General features: G+C 44.4%; 1 protein-coding gene across 1 annotated transcript; it reads right to left on the bottom strand.

Moving 5' to 3' along the window:
- Positions 1-220: 220 nt before the first annotated feature.
- On the bottom strand, positions 221-14,793 carry LOC142590209 (uncharacterized). The gene is made up of 3 exons (XM_075702125.1): positions 14,636-14,793; positions 7,062-7,899; positions 221-1,259 (listed from the first exon to the last, which is right to left on the bottom strand). The coding sequence occupies exons 1-3, from the start codon at positions 14,658-14,660 to the stop codon at positions 971-973; spliced, it is 1,152 nt and encodes a 383-aa protein (XP_075558240.1). The 5' UTR covers positions 14,661-14,793; the 3' UTR covers positions 221-970.
- Positions 14,794-14,883: the final 90 nt, after the last annotated feature.

Raw genomic sequence — 14,883 nt, 5'->3', positions numbered from 1 at the left:
GTACAGAATTGGCAAAAATGAGTAGTGTACAAGAATGTGTACACCACAACTGAAAGGGACATACCGAAACCATTCTCTTTTTTCACTGTGCCCTACAGTGTGCCCTCAGGAGAGAGCTTTGGCCGTACATGCCACACCAGTCACATGTCTGCAGTTGCGTCTACTGCAATAACTTGTCACTTCTGTACAACCGCGAGAGGTCAGAGCAACCAATGCCTTTCAAGCAGAATAGCTCATAAGTCATAACTTTATTCACTGGACGAGTTTTTATCACAGGGTAATAAACATGAGTACACAACAATAGGCACAGACAAGGCAGCAACAGTTCAGCTGCAGTGCCCACGCCCCCACATCCTCGCGTCGGCGACTACTTGGTCAATTTTGCACAAATTTCATGTAGTTATTGTTCACTTGAACAATACCAGTGGAACCTCTGTTCTAATATAACGCCTGTTCTCTATTTGTGCAAAATATAAAACATGACTAGATACTATCATTCACCGAGGCCAGATATCGTAAAAGAGGTCCCCCAGCTCTTCACCAATAACAGAGCTTTAGCCTGCCCACGCACGTATTGCCCCTTATATAATACTGTATTACCAGAGATGTGGATGGCAGTAACAATGCTTGTTGCGACATCTTCTGATGCACTGGCCAATTAAAATGCGTTTGAAAGCCTTTTTACTTGTGTTGTGCAGGTGTTCTTCCTGAAAAAAAAAAAAAAATTCAGAAAAATTTGCATGTTACAGATCATGTTGCAGCTAACACTTCACAGCAGCAGCTAAGCAAAATATGGTTGGTCGCTGCAATAACAGCTTTGCGTCCTGTCTGATTAAAACTCTACGTTAACAGATGGTGCTACCAGCACTGCCGCTGCCAGCGACGCCTCCAGTAACCCAGTATTCCGCAAAGGACAGTTATGTTTGCTGACAAGCTAAATCTCTAATATTAGGCACTGCTAGCAATATAATTAGTAAAGGAGTTTTTCGTTCGCTACATCCGTGGGCACCGCATCTTCAGCGAGCCCAATTGGGCGATCCTTGAACACAATGAAATCCTCCTTCTTAAAGTGCTGGAAACACAGCCGAGGGCTCAGTGGTCTGTTGATTTCAGGGTCGATGGGGACGCTCTTGAACCAGGCCGACTTCAGTGCTTGGTTGGCAGGCAGCGCAAACAACCAGATGCCGGTGAAAGGCTCATCGCCTGCCGCACGGCATCCCCACACGCAGCACCTGTACGAGCTGCCTTCTTTCTTCAGCCTGCGGTATAAAGCACGAGCAGTAAGTGAGAGGCGCACAGTCCCCAAAAAAACACCAGCTCTTAGACACTAATAAATGCCCTTGCAGCAGGCACGTACCCAGGATTTTTTTTTTTTTTTTTGGGGGGGGGGGGGGGGGGGTCCAACCCAATGTAACTTCTATGCAAATGAGGGGGGGTACCTTTACTAGTACTACAAATGTGAATAACGTCCACCATTCGCCATAAGAGCACATAAACCAACAAAAGAGAAATGAAATAAGCTGCATTTTACAGGTACACCTGTGTGCTACACCTCTCCTTTACTTGGGAAACAAGGAACTACATCAAATGGACTTGCGCAGGAAAGAAGCGCAGGAAGAACACTGCCAAGAACAAGTAAAGAAGCCAAAGAACGATTACTTTAGTAGAATACAAAATAAAAAAAAAACAGCAGTTGGCAACCAAGGCACACAAACCACGTGGAGTTGTGTTAGTGTGACAGCCAATCACAGAAGCAAACAAAATCGCCGTCCTGCGGCCTTTTCAAAATGGTGTCGTACTTGATTCCTCCGGTTCGTCTGCTGTTCTTGAAGAGTCTTTTCATTGGCGGAAGCAATGAGGTGTGCAATAGACATGGACAAAGTATATGGAGTCTCAGTATTTCACTCTCCAAAAATCTGCGGTGCCGTTCATTTCACTGCTGAACCCGTTTTACTCATGGTACTTCACAGCCAAGTGAACTGAAACTTGACAATAAATAGTTGTAGCGAAGCAAGCATGTTATTTCAGTTCAATGAAGAATTAGGCTTTGGCCATTCCACTATAATAGGCGAGGGAAAAGGTACAAAATTACGCGCTAATAGTTTTATTTTTGTGGTTACCGCCTTATTTGGGTAACAGGAATAGCTTGAAGTACGAATTATTTGCCGCCTCGCGGAGGAACAGTGGCTGGCCGTTATGAGGGCGTGGGAGGGGCTTCACTGCAGACTTAATTTGCATCCGACTATAGTAGCGTTTTTTGAATTAGCTCTGGAAGATTTATAGAGAAATATATATTTGAGGAACAATTACAGTTCTTTTGGATCCCCCGTTTTACTGCTCTACCAAGTTATGTGCCACAACCGGCTCGTATTGTCATTTGGGAAGTTATGTAACGATGCGGGGCTGCCAGTCCCACACAACCGCGTAGGGCGCAGGACGCTGCAATTCAAGACGTACTACGCCCACCGCGGAAGATTAGAAAAACACCTGCTACGTTAGAGAACTGGCTACATTAGGCGGCTCGAATGATAACTGTAGAAGTGTCATTCAGAACTCACGGAACTGTTCTCCACTTCCTTTTTCTGTTCTACGTCCTTTGTAAATAAAAATATGTTGATCCATAAATATTTTCATAAACAATGGTTAAATTTGCTCATTTTCGCTTTTCCTTCCTGTTTGGCTGTTGCCTTGGCTCTATCCCTTAGTAGATCATTTAATTTCTCAACTCCTTGCGACTCTTGTTTCCAGTTGGCCATTTTGCCCAAAAAGAGATCTACAATAAGGGAAAAACCAAACGAGTTAACGGGTGACAGTCATATTGCCTATGAGTTTAAGGGTTATTGCAGGGTTTGATCATGGACGCTGTCTCACATTATTTTATTTTCCACCTTATCTAACCCATATCAGGGGTATATGGTTCCGAGGATCTGTCAGCATCGCGGCGAGCCGTTACTCGAAGAAATGATGAAGCAAAAGGAAAAGTTAAATGCAATTGGCGTTTCCTCTGGCCGCAACTCATTCCAGGTGCATACAGACCACCTGACCACGAACCGAACCTCTTTCCTGGTCCCTCGATCAGTCTAAACAAAAAAGGTTGAACTAACAAAGCAACAGCAATGCGCGTGACCGTCGAAAAGATGGTGACAACTGAATGCATCTCGAGTTTGATGATGAGGAACCCAATAGATGAGGAAACTGGCCTTCACACCCCAGGAGATGCCAATAACTACTGCTATCTGAAAGGAGTGAAAAAGGCAGCAAAATGTTGACCGCCGAATAGCTGTCAAGTTTCAACATTGATGTGGCGGCGCTTTAGGAATGTGTGTGAGAAGTGATGGCGTGGGCGGGGAGGGGAGGGGGGGGATAGGCGTCTTAATTTCGAGGGGGGGGGCGAGTCCCCCCTTGGGTACGTGCCTGCCTTGCAGAAAATGTAGTTCTATAACTAACAGCCTGCTAGGTTACTGACATTTGTATTGGTCCATTACTGCAGTGAAACAACAAGATGAATTATCGGATATAATAAAGTCAAGCTAAAAAATTTCTCGACACGATCAGCATGCAACAAACATACGATTATAACAAATATTGAATATAACGCAAGTACTTTCGTGTCATATGTGATTTCGTCGTAATGGGGTTCATCTTATTAGCCTTATTAATAGGACAAGCCTAACAGGTCTAGACGAATCAGCCAACTAATTTTGGCGCTAATTGGTGTATTAGGCAACTCTAGTTGACATGAAGTGCACCAGGCAACTAGAGCCTGTGTTTATGTAGTATCTTTAACTTCGCAATTACAATATGCACTCTAAGACTGGTAGTAAAAATGATTAGTTTCTGCTAACTAGGAATCTCATTTAGTAGTTTTCAAATGTACATCTGGCATCCTCCGCCACAACCAATAGACTGCATATCCCCATATCACTATTGCTGCTGTCATAATATGTAGTTAATGCCTTCCTTTAAAAATCTTCTGTAAGACTCGCGAATATTTCTGCTAGCCTAACAGCCCCATAAAAATCTACAATATTAAACCCACCAGACTTGTACAAAATTCGACAAAACCAATACAGCCCTATTAGGACTAATGTGCACGACTGATACAAATTCCTATTAGAATTGTTGCTAGGGCGCTATAGATTCATATATGACTGCATGGGATCCATCAGAGTGTTGTTTAAGTCAAATCGAAGCACAAGCTCTGATTCCTTTCAAGGAATACTGTAAAATATATATATATATATATATTCAGTTAGATAATCCTTTTTTTAATTGCAGTTTGACTGACACACAAATAAAGATGATCATCATGACAATAAGGAGAAAGGTGTCAATATGGGACACCTGACTAGGCCACTAGTACCACAAACCGCCTAACACAGACAGCATCAAAGCCTATATGATACAGAAAATTGAGACGTGCACGTTCTTTTGTTCTCTTTAAATACAATACACTTTTCAACGTGTAACTAACACTTTGCTGCTGAAAACCGAATACATTACACATATACCATAAAGAGTAGAACAGCAAATACAATCAAGGAAACTGACCAATTTGGAAATGCATCGTTTCTATACACACAAAATATTTTAATAATAAAAACAAAACAAAGAAGATTTAATACATCGAGGCAAGTAGAATTTTGATTGTGTCCTAAAAGCAGCGAGTAAAGCTGGTTGTTCAAAGAGGCTAAGTACAGTGCACTTTTAAAAAAGTTTACACCCTTTGGGTCGTACCTCGTCCCACAACAGTAATCGTCGCCTGTCTTGCCTGCATTTCCTTTCTTTAATGCTGCGAGTGTGGTACTTCCAAGTCACTAACGGCTTTCGCGTTATCAGTGCGACACATCATCCTCGACAGGGAAGTAGCGAGCACTGAGTTTTCAAGAAAGGAAATACAATCAAGGCAGATTACAATTATTACAAGATAGGCCTCAAAGGGTGTGCAGTTTTTAAAGAGTGTACGGTAATTTAGGATATTGCCTCAGCAGGCGTAACCTAACAGCCTCAAAGGGGCCCTAGAACACTTTTCCAACTAATCATAGAATGACTGCACTATTAAAGGACGTCGCCTTACGAATCTCCCGCGACAATAATTTTTCAAATCCTTCAAGTATGAACAGAGTTATATACGCGTAGTTGCTGCACCTTCGCCTTTCTCTTTCCTTTCTCCTCCACTAGTGCCACGGAATCTATGCAGGGGAGGTGGAAAGGAGGCAAGGATCCGCCGAAAAGTTGAGCATCTCACCGGTGAGAGGGCTCATCGTGGCACCCCATGGCAGCTGCGTCATCTACGCTATGCAGCACACCGCCGTTATCTCAGAGGCCGTGCAGATACATGCAACTGTCACGTGTAGACTGGTGGTGCAAAGACGAGATGCTTTTTCCGTCTTTTTAGAATGCAAGCATATATATTTCTCATTTATTTATTTCAGAATTAGCAATAATGGTATGCAACTAAGAATGCTCTCGGGATCACAAAACCAGCCTTCGCTGCTGGCGCTGACGACACTGCGAAGACGAGAGCGAGCGATTTTCTCACCGTGACACGAAATTGTAAATTACCTGCTGCATGCAGTGCAATAATATTTGGCTCGCACACATGCTCACAGGAGCCTCTTCCACAGATCAATGATGTTTTCTTATTATGTTCAAAAACAGTTTCTGGGCCGATTTGGAAGTTTCCCGCATGCAAAGGATGTTTCGTAGCTGCCCGGGCGCTGTTACTTCTGGCCAGCAGGAGTCGCCTTGCACGCCACGTCGTGCCAATATGTTGTGCCCGCGCATAGTCGGAACACCCTTGAAGGACTTGTTGATGGCTGTCCAACTTGTCGCTCACGCCCACTACGGGAATTGGCCGAGGAATGGGTCAATTATTCCGAGCTATAACCACAAATAAACATTCAGGACTGCCATACAGTAAATGCGCTGATGAAAGGGAAAATCACATGCTAAAGTAAAAGCAATAACTATAGCAATGGGAAAAGATACATATTTAAAAGGAAATTTGGTTCGACTCCATAAAAAATTCCTGGACTGCGGAACAAACGTTCCTGTGGCTGAATCACAGAGCAGAGGGCCCAAACGAAGAAGTCCAAGCACATTGCTAAACATGGCTATCACTGCCAATTTTTTGCCCGTCAAGCGAAACTGTGACCTTATATTTTAGTAGGCGACCGTACGTTACTTATTTGCTGGGGTAAGGCATGGGACGCAATGCAATCGACAACATGCAGCCCCTTTTGCTTCACACTGCTTCGACGAGAACACCTATGTAACACGATCGCACATTGTTCGACAAAGAGGCACGAAATCTCGCTGCCGGCATTGTCACTGCCATCCACGTTTGCCGTGAACCGGTATTTCTGTACGGAGTAGGCAAGCTAAAGTCCCCCTGACGATTTGTCAGCTCCCCACTTGTTCAGTTTGCTTCTCTGTTCTCTATGCGGTTTTATCACACGCTGCTGTCTTCAATATGCAAGCGGACTGGTCAGCCCAGTTTTCCTGTCCATCTTCCAAGCCTCGAAGTGTCAACCAATGCCACAAACCTACATGCCAGAGAGAAAGAGAAGCTCTATGTAGGAAAGTAGATCCTAGTTGGCACGCACATGACCACTGACGTGCTGCACTGCATAGGGAGGTTAACACATTAACATTAACGTGATTAAGGCATTAACAGAATCCAAAGAAGAGTGGAAAAAAAAGTTTTAAAAAGAGGTATGCAAGTAAAGCTGATAATAATATTTACAGACGAGGCAATGGCAAAATATTTAGGCCTTGTCATATCATGATGGCTTTGGCTAAAGCTATCTGAGGAGACCAATTTCAGAAAGGTATATGGGCAATGAATCCAGGGCCCTCTGCTGTTTTTAAGGGTATGGCATAGGACTTAAGATGGCACATCGTGTCAGTGGAGCATGACAAATCACACCTATTTGGAGCTCAATAAACGAATACGCAGGTCACTGATGAACACATTCCGTAGTCTCTAGACTGCCCCAAGTAAAGATTGGTCATTCGCTCTGTGCAATACAGAAACCATGCAGCTTGTTCATACTCACTGTGGTACCCTCATTAAACGGGGTGGCCGAAGGCAGGAATTCCACGTGACATTCTTGTCCCCAGTGTCAGCTTCATCATCCAAAGCAGAGTCCTTCCTCGGTGCCAGGGTCTCCGCAGGCTTTCTCGTGCTCCGTCTGCTAGGCGGGATCAGCCTTGCCTTGGCCATCCGTTTACTCAATGGCTTCTCCTTCTTGGCCAGTTGCCCGCATTTTTTAACAAGCTGTCCCTTGGACTTCCCGGGCTCTCCAGCAAGCCCACTAGCAATCTCGGCACTTTGATTTGCCGGTTTCTGTGGCGCCGTTTTATTTCCGTTCACTCCAATGCTGAACTCATGCATCGAGTCCCGTGACAGACTTCCTGTGGCAGCTCCGGGTGACTGCAGTGGCTTCATTTCCCCATTGATGGCACCATTGGAGTTTGTTGTCTGTTGTGGGCCTTCAGAGTCTTGCTTTGCGGTACATGGGCGATTCCTAGACTTAGACGTACCGTTGAGCTGACTGCGTGGGGGCCGGCGTCGTGGCTTGGCAGCAGGCTTGTCGGCTGGCTTGGCCTCAGAGGGTGGCTTCCTTGCTTGGCGATTCTTGGACTCGGACGTGTCATTGAGCTGACTGCGTGGGGACCGGCGTTGTGGCTTGGCAGCAGGCTTGTCGGCTGACTTTGCCTCTGAGGTTGGCTTCTTTGCTTGGCGATTCTTGGACTCGGACGTGTCATTGAGCTGACCGCGTGGGGGCCGGCGTCGTGGCTTGGCAGCAGGCTTGTCGGCCGACTTGGCCTCGGAAGTTGGCTTGCTTGCTTTGGTAGCCTTGTTTGACGCAGTGGCGCACTTGGGCGTGGTCACTGGACGGAACAAGCAATATACAAAAGCATCCTCAGACAGAATAAAATATACTATAACATTCCACCAAATTATAACCTCCGTAACCATCGCTGAAGTTACATTTGCAGCAACCCATTTGTTTGGCTCATTGCTATGGCCTACCATTACGATCAATTTATTGCTACAGTAAGATCATGAGTACCTCAAACCCAAGCAGGAGGATGGCTTCCATGGCTACGATGGTACGAAGACTCTTTCATATTTAAAACAGTGCCAAAAAAACACGGACAAGGGAGGACACAGGACGAGCGCTGTGTGACTGTGTCCTCCCTTGTCCATGTTTTTTTGGCGCTGTTTTAAATATGAATGATCCGTACCAACTAGCTCGCACCCAAACCCTTCTGAGACGGAGACTCTATTTCTGTTGCTCTTTTTAATTTCACTTTTCAAGCTGTGGTAAGTGTGCTCTTCTAATTGACAATATAATGCAGTTGGATAGTTAATAAGATGGGTGTGTATATTTGCTTCCATGAAATTGCCCTTGAGCACACTACCTTGGCGTCTCTCACTGGTGCCCATTTGGGATTGCTTTTGGCATGACGATACTGATTAAAGGACCCCTGCCAGGTTTGGGTATTGCAAACAGATAAGTGCGGCATGCACATCGCACACTGACAATCGTGACTATGAAGTATCAAACGGCTGCACAGCACAAAAACCAGTGAAATCTCAAGCAGAAGCCCACAAGCCTTTCCTCTTGAGGGAGCTGTGCTTCAAGCAGACAGTCAAGGTCACGTCCACAAATGGTTCTACGTTTACACTCAGTGCCTGTAATGTCACCAATTATGGCACATGACCTTTGTAAACTGTTCAATGCAGAATGCGCATACATCCACTGCGAGTGCATCACGCACCAAAAAGAGGAAGAGAAGGGAAGAAAAGGAAGAAGGTGGGGAGCTTGATGCAAACATGGGGCGATCACTCGCTTATGGTAAGGGAGAACACAGGGAAAAAATGTGACTTGCGGATGCTAGTCAAGGCAAAGGGGGGAGTGCCTAGATTGGCAGTGAAGTTCACCTCCTGGCAGCATGGCAACGCAACATTTCAATTTCTCTCATCTCCTCTAATAACAAACCAACTTGAAAAATTCTTGCCTTAAAATGCCCTCTGGATAGCCTCCTATGCCTCACAGTGTATAACCAAAATTTGAAGTGAGGCCTGGTGAGGGGCCCTTGAACATATAATAACGTAGAACCCAACTTTGTAGTAATCATAAAAAAATAAAGATAAAAATGACCATCGAATGTAGAATTAAATATTAAATACTCACAATTTATATTTAAAAAAAAAAGGTGTAATGAAAAGTTTCGAGGAGTCTGTTTGGCAAGGAGAAGCCTGTCTTCATTATTTGATACATGTACAGCAGGTATAATACAATACGATCACATCTGCTACACGATGACAATAAAGTAACGAAAAAGAGAAAGGGCATGTGCAAGGTACCTTCAGTCAAGTACTGTGCCCATTGAGAGTGCTCACGGCAATACTACAGCACCTTGCATTGTTAATAAAGAATCCAAACATGTTGAGATGGGCCAAAAAATAAATTGCTTTGCCTAATTACAGACGGCGAATCCTTAAGCTTCCTAAGATGAGACAGGCTTACTCGATGGCCGGAAACTATTGGGAATAAGTGACATTCTCCATGTGTTTGCTCAGGAACTCGATTGAATGTGTGACAGCTGTGGTCTTGCTAAACCAGAATCATTCAGATGAGTCGCCGTTTGCATGAGTGTTTTTTCTTGTAGAGACTGAAAGAGCTGTTGTCCCTTGCAGTATTTGTATGAAACTAAGAATTGTCCTTGAGGCAGCCTAGATCCGAGTGTTGAGATGCTGACAATGCAAGCAGTGGTCACGCATGTCCACGCTGGATACATTATTTAAAGTGAAGCTTTCTTTGCCTCTTCCTTTGACTTTCCCTACTGCTGCTGCTGCTGTCTCTGTCTTGCACGGTGCGTTAAGGGTGGTTCAGAAAGTGTACATACGAGGTAGGAGCGAGGCAGAGAGGAAAGGTGATGCGAGAAACTCATTCGGACCTTTCGTCAACAGTTGTCACAATGTCCTCCCGATGACTGTAATTACCTGTGACAGCCCCGCAAAAGCATTGCAGAAACTACTAACTGGCAAAATTCAATAAGGGACGTAGATAGAATAGCAGAGAGGAGATAGGGAGAGGAGGTGGAGAATGGGAAGAACCCATGCAGTCATGAAATGACTGAACAACAGCCTTGCTACTTTTCGTTTGCAGCTTGTATATATGGGGGGAGGGCAGGAGAGGGAAAAGTTGACATAAGGAGGCAAGGAAATGCTACTACTAGACACGACAGCGATTGCGGAACTGGACAAATGTAAGTCCATGGTGCAGTACGGTACATTTCTGCTATTTGGGAACAACAAAATTATGCAAATTGGTCAAGCACACAAGTAATGCAGGATGCGCAGATGTAAAGCCGCATTAAAGCACCATAGCGTCTAGGCAACACTACTGAAGTGGCTATATGTCAAATCAACACTTCTGTGCCCGCCACGGTAGCTTTGCAGCTATTGCATTTCACTAGATCGCGGCTTCAATCCCGACCGCAGCAGCCCCATTTCAAAGGGGGCAAAATAAAAAAATGCCCGTGTACTTAGATTTAAGTGCCCATTAAAGAACCACAGGGCATCAAAATTACACCGAAGTCTGCCGCTAAGGTATGTCTCATAACCCAATTGTGGTTTTGTCCACATACAGGCCGGTAATTCAAATGAAGTTTAACACTTTAGAATAGTGCGATGCAATGTGCCATGTGAAGCAATGGCAATGCTAACCTTCTTGGAGGTTATGAACAATGGTACACAACGCCTCAAGCAAACACATCTCACTGTGTGTTCTGTAGACTACGCAGACAAACAGCAGTGGTGCACGTAAGGCAACTAACATCAACTCACCGCTCTTGTATTGGACTAAATGCTGAAGAAATTACACATACGCTGCCAACACCACCACTAATTATCGCCAATCAAAGCAAACAGCATACAAAGCTTCGCTTACCTGGATTCCCACAGTGCATGGGATCCGCATGATTTTTTTTCTTTGTACACTCCTTCGAAGCAGGATGCGCGCCAGTTGAATACACTTTTCGCGTGGCCACCATCACCGCAATTCTAGCGATTAATTTTTAAAAAATTACAAATTGGAAAGCAGCTGAGGCAGATTGATAGAATGAATACAATATTCTCTACAATGTGCAGTTTACGAATCGATTGTGCAGATATGGAAACATTTTCATGTACATATTGAAGACAGAGATAATTACAGAGAATGCCTGTGTCTACATGGGGTTGGCTTAGCTTCCATGCCTTGACAGCAGCACTGTCAAGCCAATATTTCTTTTGCTTAATCACTACATGAGTGGTTATGAGGGAACTGTGGCATATGATCTGTGCGGTGTCAAAGAGGATGCATGTTTACCATGTATTACACAAATTACAACTCCAAATTTCTAGTCTGTAGTGAAGAAAGAAGCTAGCAATTGACAACTCGCTCAGTTTTCTGCTTTCTTAAAAACAGGGACAGTTTGTGCTGAGTACCACAACATTCTTTGTTACGCAACTGCAGATTGTGCACAGTCTTGCACTAAGCCCAGACAAAGAAGTATAAAATCCTGCACATTGTGCCCTGGGAAAGATTTTTGGTAAACTGAAAAGCGTTGTAATTTGCTTGGAGGGGTCAAACGCACGTTGAACCATGGCATGCATCAAAAGCACATTTTTCATGCTGTTAAGCGCCATTGTTGCGATGCACTGAGATGGTGACAGCATTCGCAATGACGACCGTAGTGTAGTGTTATTGTTACAAGAAGCCATGCTGATGAACTTGTTTGCTTTCCTAGTTTGTCTTCTCGAAAACACCATCATTTTTGCTCTACATGTGTCCTGGCATGTGTATTTTACGGTTTGTCTTGTAACAGTAGCACACTAACCTATAATGGCCGAAATGGGGGCTTCAACAGAAACGGTGATTCTGTGGAGCTCCTGAAACAAAGTTTCAGCCATGGAACAGAAATGGCATGGCCGAGTTGAGAAGTGCAAGGGTCCCTGCCTAGGTCTATCCCCATTCTCGCACACGACGCACCTTGTGAGCCATAACGATCTGCCAGTGGGATGTGCTGACTGAAAGACGTTAATATCTTGAAGAATCACTTAGCTATTAAGCCCTCACATGTGCTATTCAGCACCCTGTATGGTTGAATCGTTTAGTGCCTAACCGGTAACATTTTTTTTTTTTTTCGGTTCAGGTTTTGTTTGGGTTCAGGCACGTTTTAAGAATATTGGTTCGGGTTTCATTGCGGCTAAATTTCTGCTTAGGCTTTTGTTTCATGTTCGGTTCGATGCCCTTGCTTAAAGAAAATATTGTTGCACTAGAATTTGTTATCATTGCTATTGGTGCGTTACAACTGCTACAAGCATTGAAGAAGTCTTTAGATTATCTTCACGTTGGTACCTGAAGCAGCTACAGAGAATGTTGTAAGGTGGGTAGCTTTGTGGGCAGCCTACACACAGATGAACAGGCTGAGAGCTAATGAAAGCCATAAGAGTTGTATAGCAACAAAACACATTTTTAACAGTGAAGCTCTCTTTGCAAACTTTGCTGGACTTCAATGACCATGACTGCTGCTTTCCTGCCAAATAGCCGACCAGAGAAAAAGAATATATAATTTTGTGTCCAATGGTGCCACTGAAGCCTGGATTGCCAGCAGAACAGCCTGATGACCTAATCATTAGGCCACAATTACATGAACACTTCTCTCATGTCAGCGCCAACTAGCTCTTTTAAGAGACAGTTAAAGCATGTGTGCTACTTGTAGCACATACTGGCATACAGGTTTTCAGAATGTCAAAGATGCTGGAATGAAACAGGGCGAACAATGGTCAACCTTAACTGCTTTTTGCACTAAACTTTTCTCTGTGTACACCTCTCCTCGTCATTCTTTCCTTGATAAACCTCAAACATTGCCATTTGTCCTTGTGGCATCACCACCATCAACGTCTCAAGGTTTCCACACACACGAACTGCTGTGTAGATTTAGACACAGCTTACAAATGGTGTAGTGCATAAACTTGAACATAATATGACAAGTTGTGACTTGTGTGGTGCAGAAACATAATTTCATGAGATTATGTGTTGCCCATGGGACCACAATGTGTGAATCACTTGTGTGAATTGCATTTAGTTTTATGGCATTTAATTAACCACTTCACTAAAACTTTCCTTCACGTACATTCCAACATGTGCATTGGATCTGTGTCAGCCTTTAGTTGTACACTTAAAATTCTAAACACTTTACACACTTTTGGGCTTATCTTTTCCCTCAGCGATAGCCACATTTCTTGCTTGCCTTTCCTTTTTCTAACACTGCATGAACACCGTACGCAACACAGCGTGACACAGCGATCCTGGCAAGAGAGTATTGAAAGGGCATGCAAGATAGATTAGTTATTGTTTGGGGTAAGGACATAGGTCATCCCAAAGGGTGTAAAGACTATTTAGAGTGCATGCCAGAGAGTTGGCAGGCATATACTCTAAGATTTGCACCTTTTGGGGTGCACCTTTGCCCTGAGGAATAAGAAATTTATTTTTAAAAGTGTATTTAAACAACTTTAGAGTGTGCCGGCGGCCAGAGAGAATCAAGAGGAAAGTGTGCACATTAGTCTTGCATCTGTGTTCTGATGATTTTGTTTAATCGATGTTTAGCGGCCGCAGCAAAGGGCGCAGCTGACTCTTAGTTTCCATGTTTGAATGCACACAAGAAAAGTCACTGTTTAACCCGAAAAGCAAATTATTGACTGCGATAGCAAATTATTAGGTCGGTATGCACAGTAAGGATAGCAGTTTTATCAGCGCTGTATAAACTGCTGCAAACATTCGTTTGCTAACTAAATTAACAAGCCCGGAGTCACGCGTGCAGAGGCAAACGTGAACACATCTCACTCGATGAGCGCGGACGTTCGCTATCAGAACGCTGGCGTGACGAAGAGCGGCAGCTGCGGCGAGCGAATTCCCTTACGCGTGCTGGGTCTCTCTTCAAAGCAAGCTAGAGGCGCGTGAGAACACCGCACACGAAGCCATCAGCTATATCGCGTCGGCTAGCCATCGAACCCACCATAGATTACCTGCAAGACTAACAATAAGATAACCTACAAGACGAACATCACGGCGACGGCAACATCGACGGCGGCGGAAATTTACCAGCAGTGTCCATACAATTGTTATCGCAATAAACAGATTATTCACTGGCTCAATATTCCCCGCCCCCCCCCCCCTTTCTTATTTATTTTGAAATAGCAATTTACGGACGCTTGAGGCTCGTCAGCACCATTGCCGTTGTGCTGTCACAATATCGATGCGCATGCGCAGTACGCGCGTGAAGGAAGGCCGCCAGAGACGCCAAGTGCGTTTGGCGCGGCAAAAATGACGACGCCAAGCAGGCGCACCGCCACGCAACGCCGAATAGGCCGAGTCGCAGAAAGTAGTTTGAAAAACCGTTACTGGCAGATCTCGAATGGTGGTCAGTGAAGGGATCATGTAACACAACCAACGCAACGGCATGCGCATGAAACTCAAGATAGCGATATGAGAAACGCTTGCAAGCACAACTTCGACAAGCGCGCAAAAAATAAAAATAAAAAAATTGCGTGCAAACCGCGATTACTAACCTGTCTTGCAGGGCAGAGGCGCCATCCCAAATACAAGTGGATTACCACCTTTGGTACAATACCTTCGACTACAACACCAACAGCAGAATACAAAATCCCGCGCAAACCGCGCGCACAGAGCCGCACCGAGCAAACAAAGGTAGTGAAGTAACCAGGGGCAACGCGAAAAAAAGTGTTGAAATTATGACGATATCATCGCTGTTATTGTAATTAAATGAGGCTTATAGTGGACGTATTTAACTCATACC

Source organism: Dermacentor variabilis, chromosome 8 (assembly GCF_050947875.1).
Source record: "Dermacentor variabilis isolate Ectoservices chromosome 8, ASM5094787v1, whole genome shotgun sequence".
Classification (NCBI taxonomy): Eukaryota; Metazoa; Arthropoda; class Arachnida; order Ixodida; family Ixodidae; genus Dermacentor; species Dermacentor variabilis.
The sequence above is the reverse complement of the archived record's forward strand: the minus strand, read 5'-3'. Positions and strand labels throughout refer to the sequence as shown.

Coding starts and splice junctions, on each gene's coding strand:
- LOC142590209 (XM_075702125.1), bottom strand. CDS start 14,660: ATGGCGCCTCTGCCCTGCAAGACAG. Junction 7,900..14,635: donor GCCTCTGCCCTGCAAGACAG/GTTAGTAATCGC, acceptor TGTTCCGTCCAG/TGACCACGCCCAAGTGCGCC. Junction 1,260..7,061: donor CGTTTAATGAGGGTACCACA/GTGAGTATGAAC, acceptor TTTATACCGCAG/GCTGAAGAAAGAAGGCAGCT.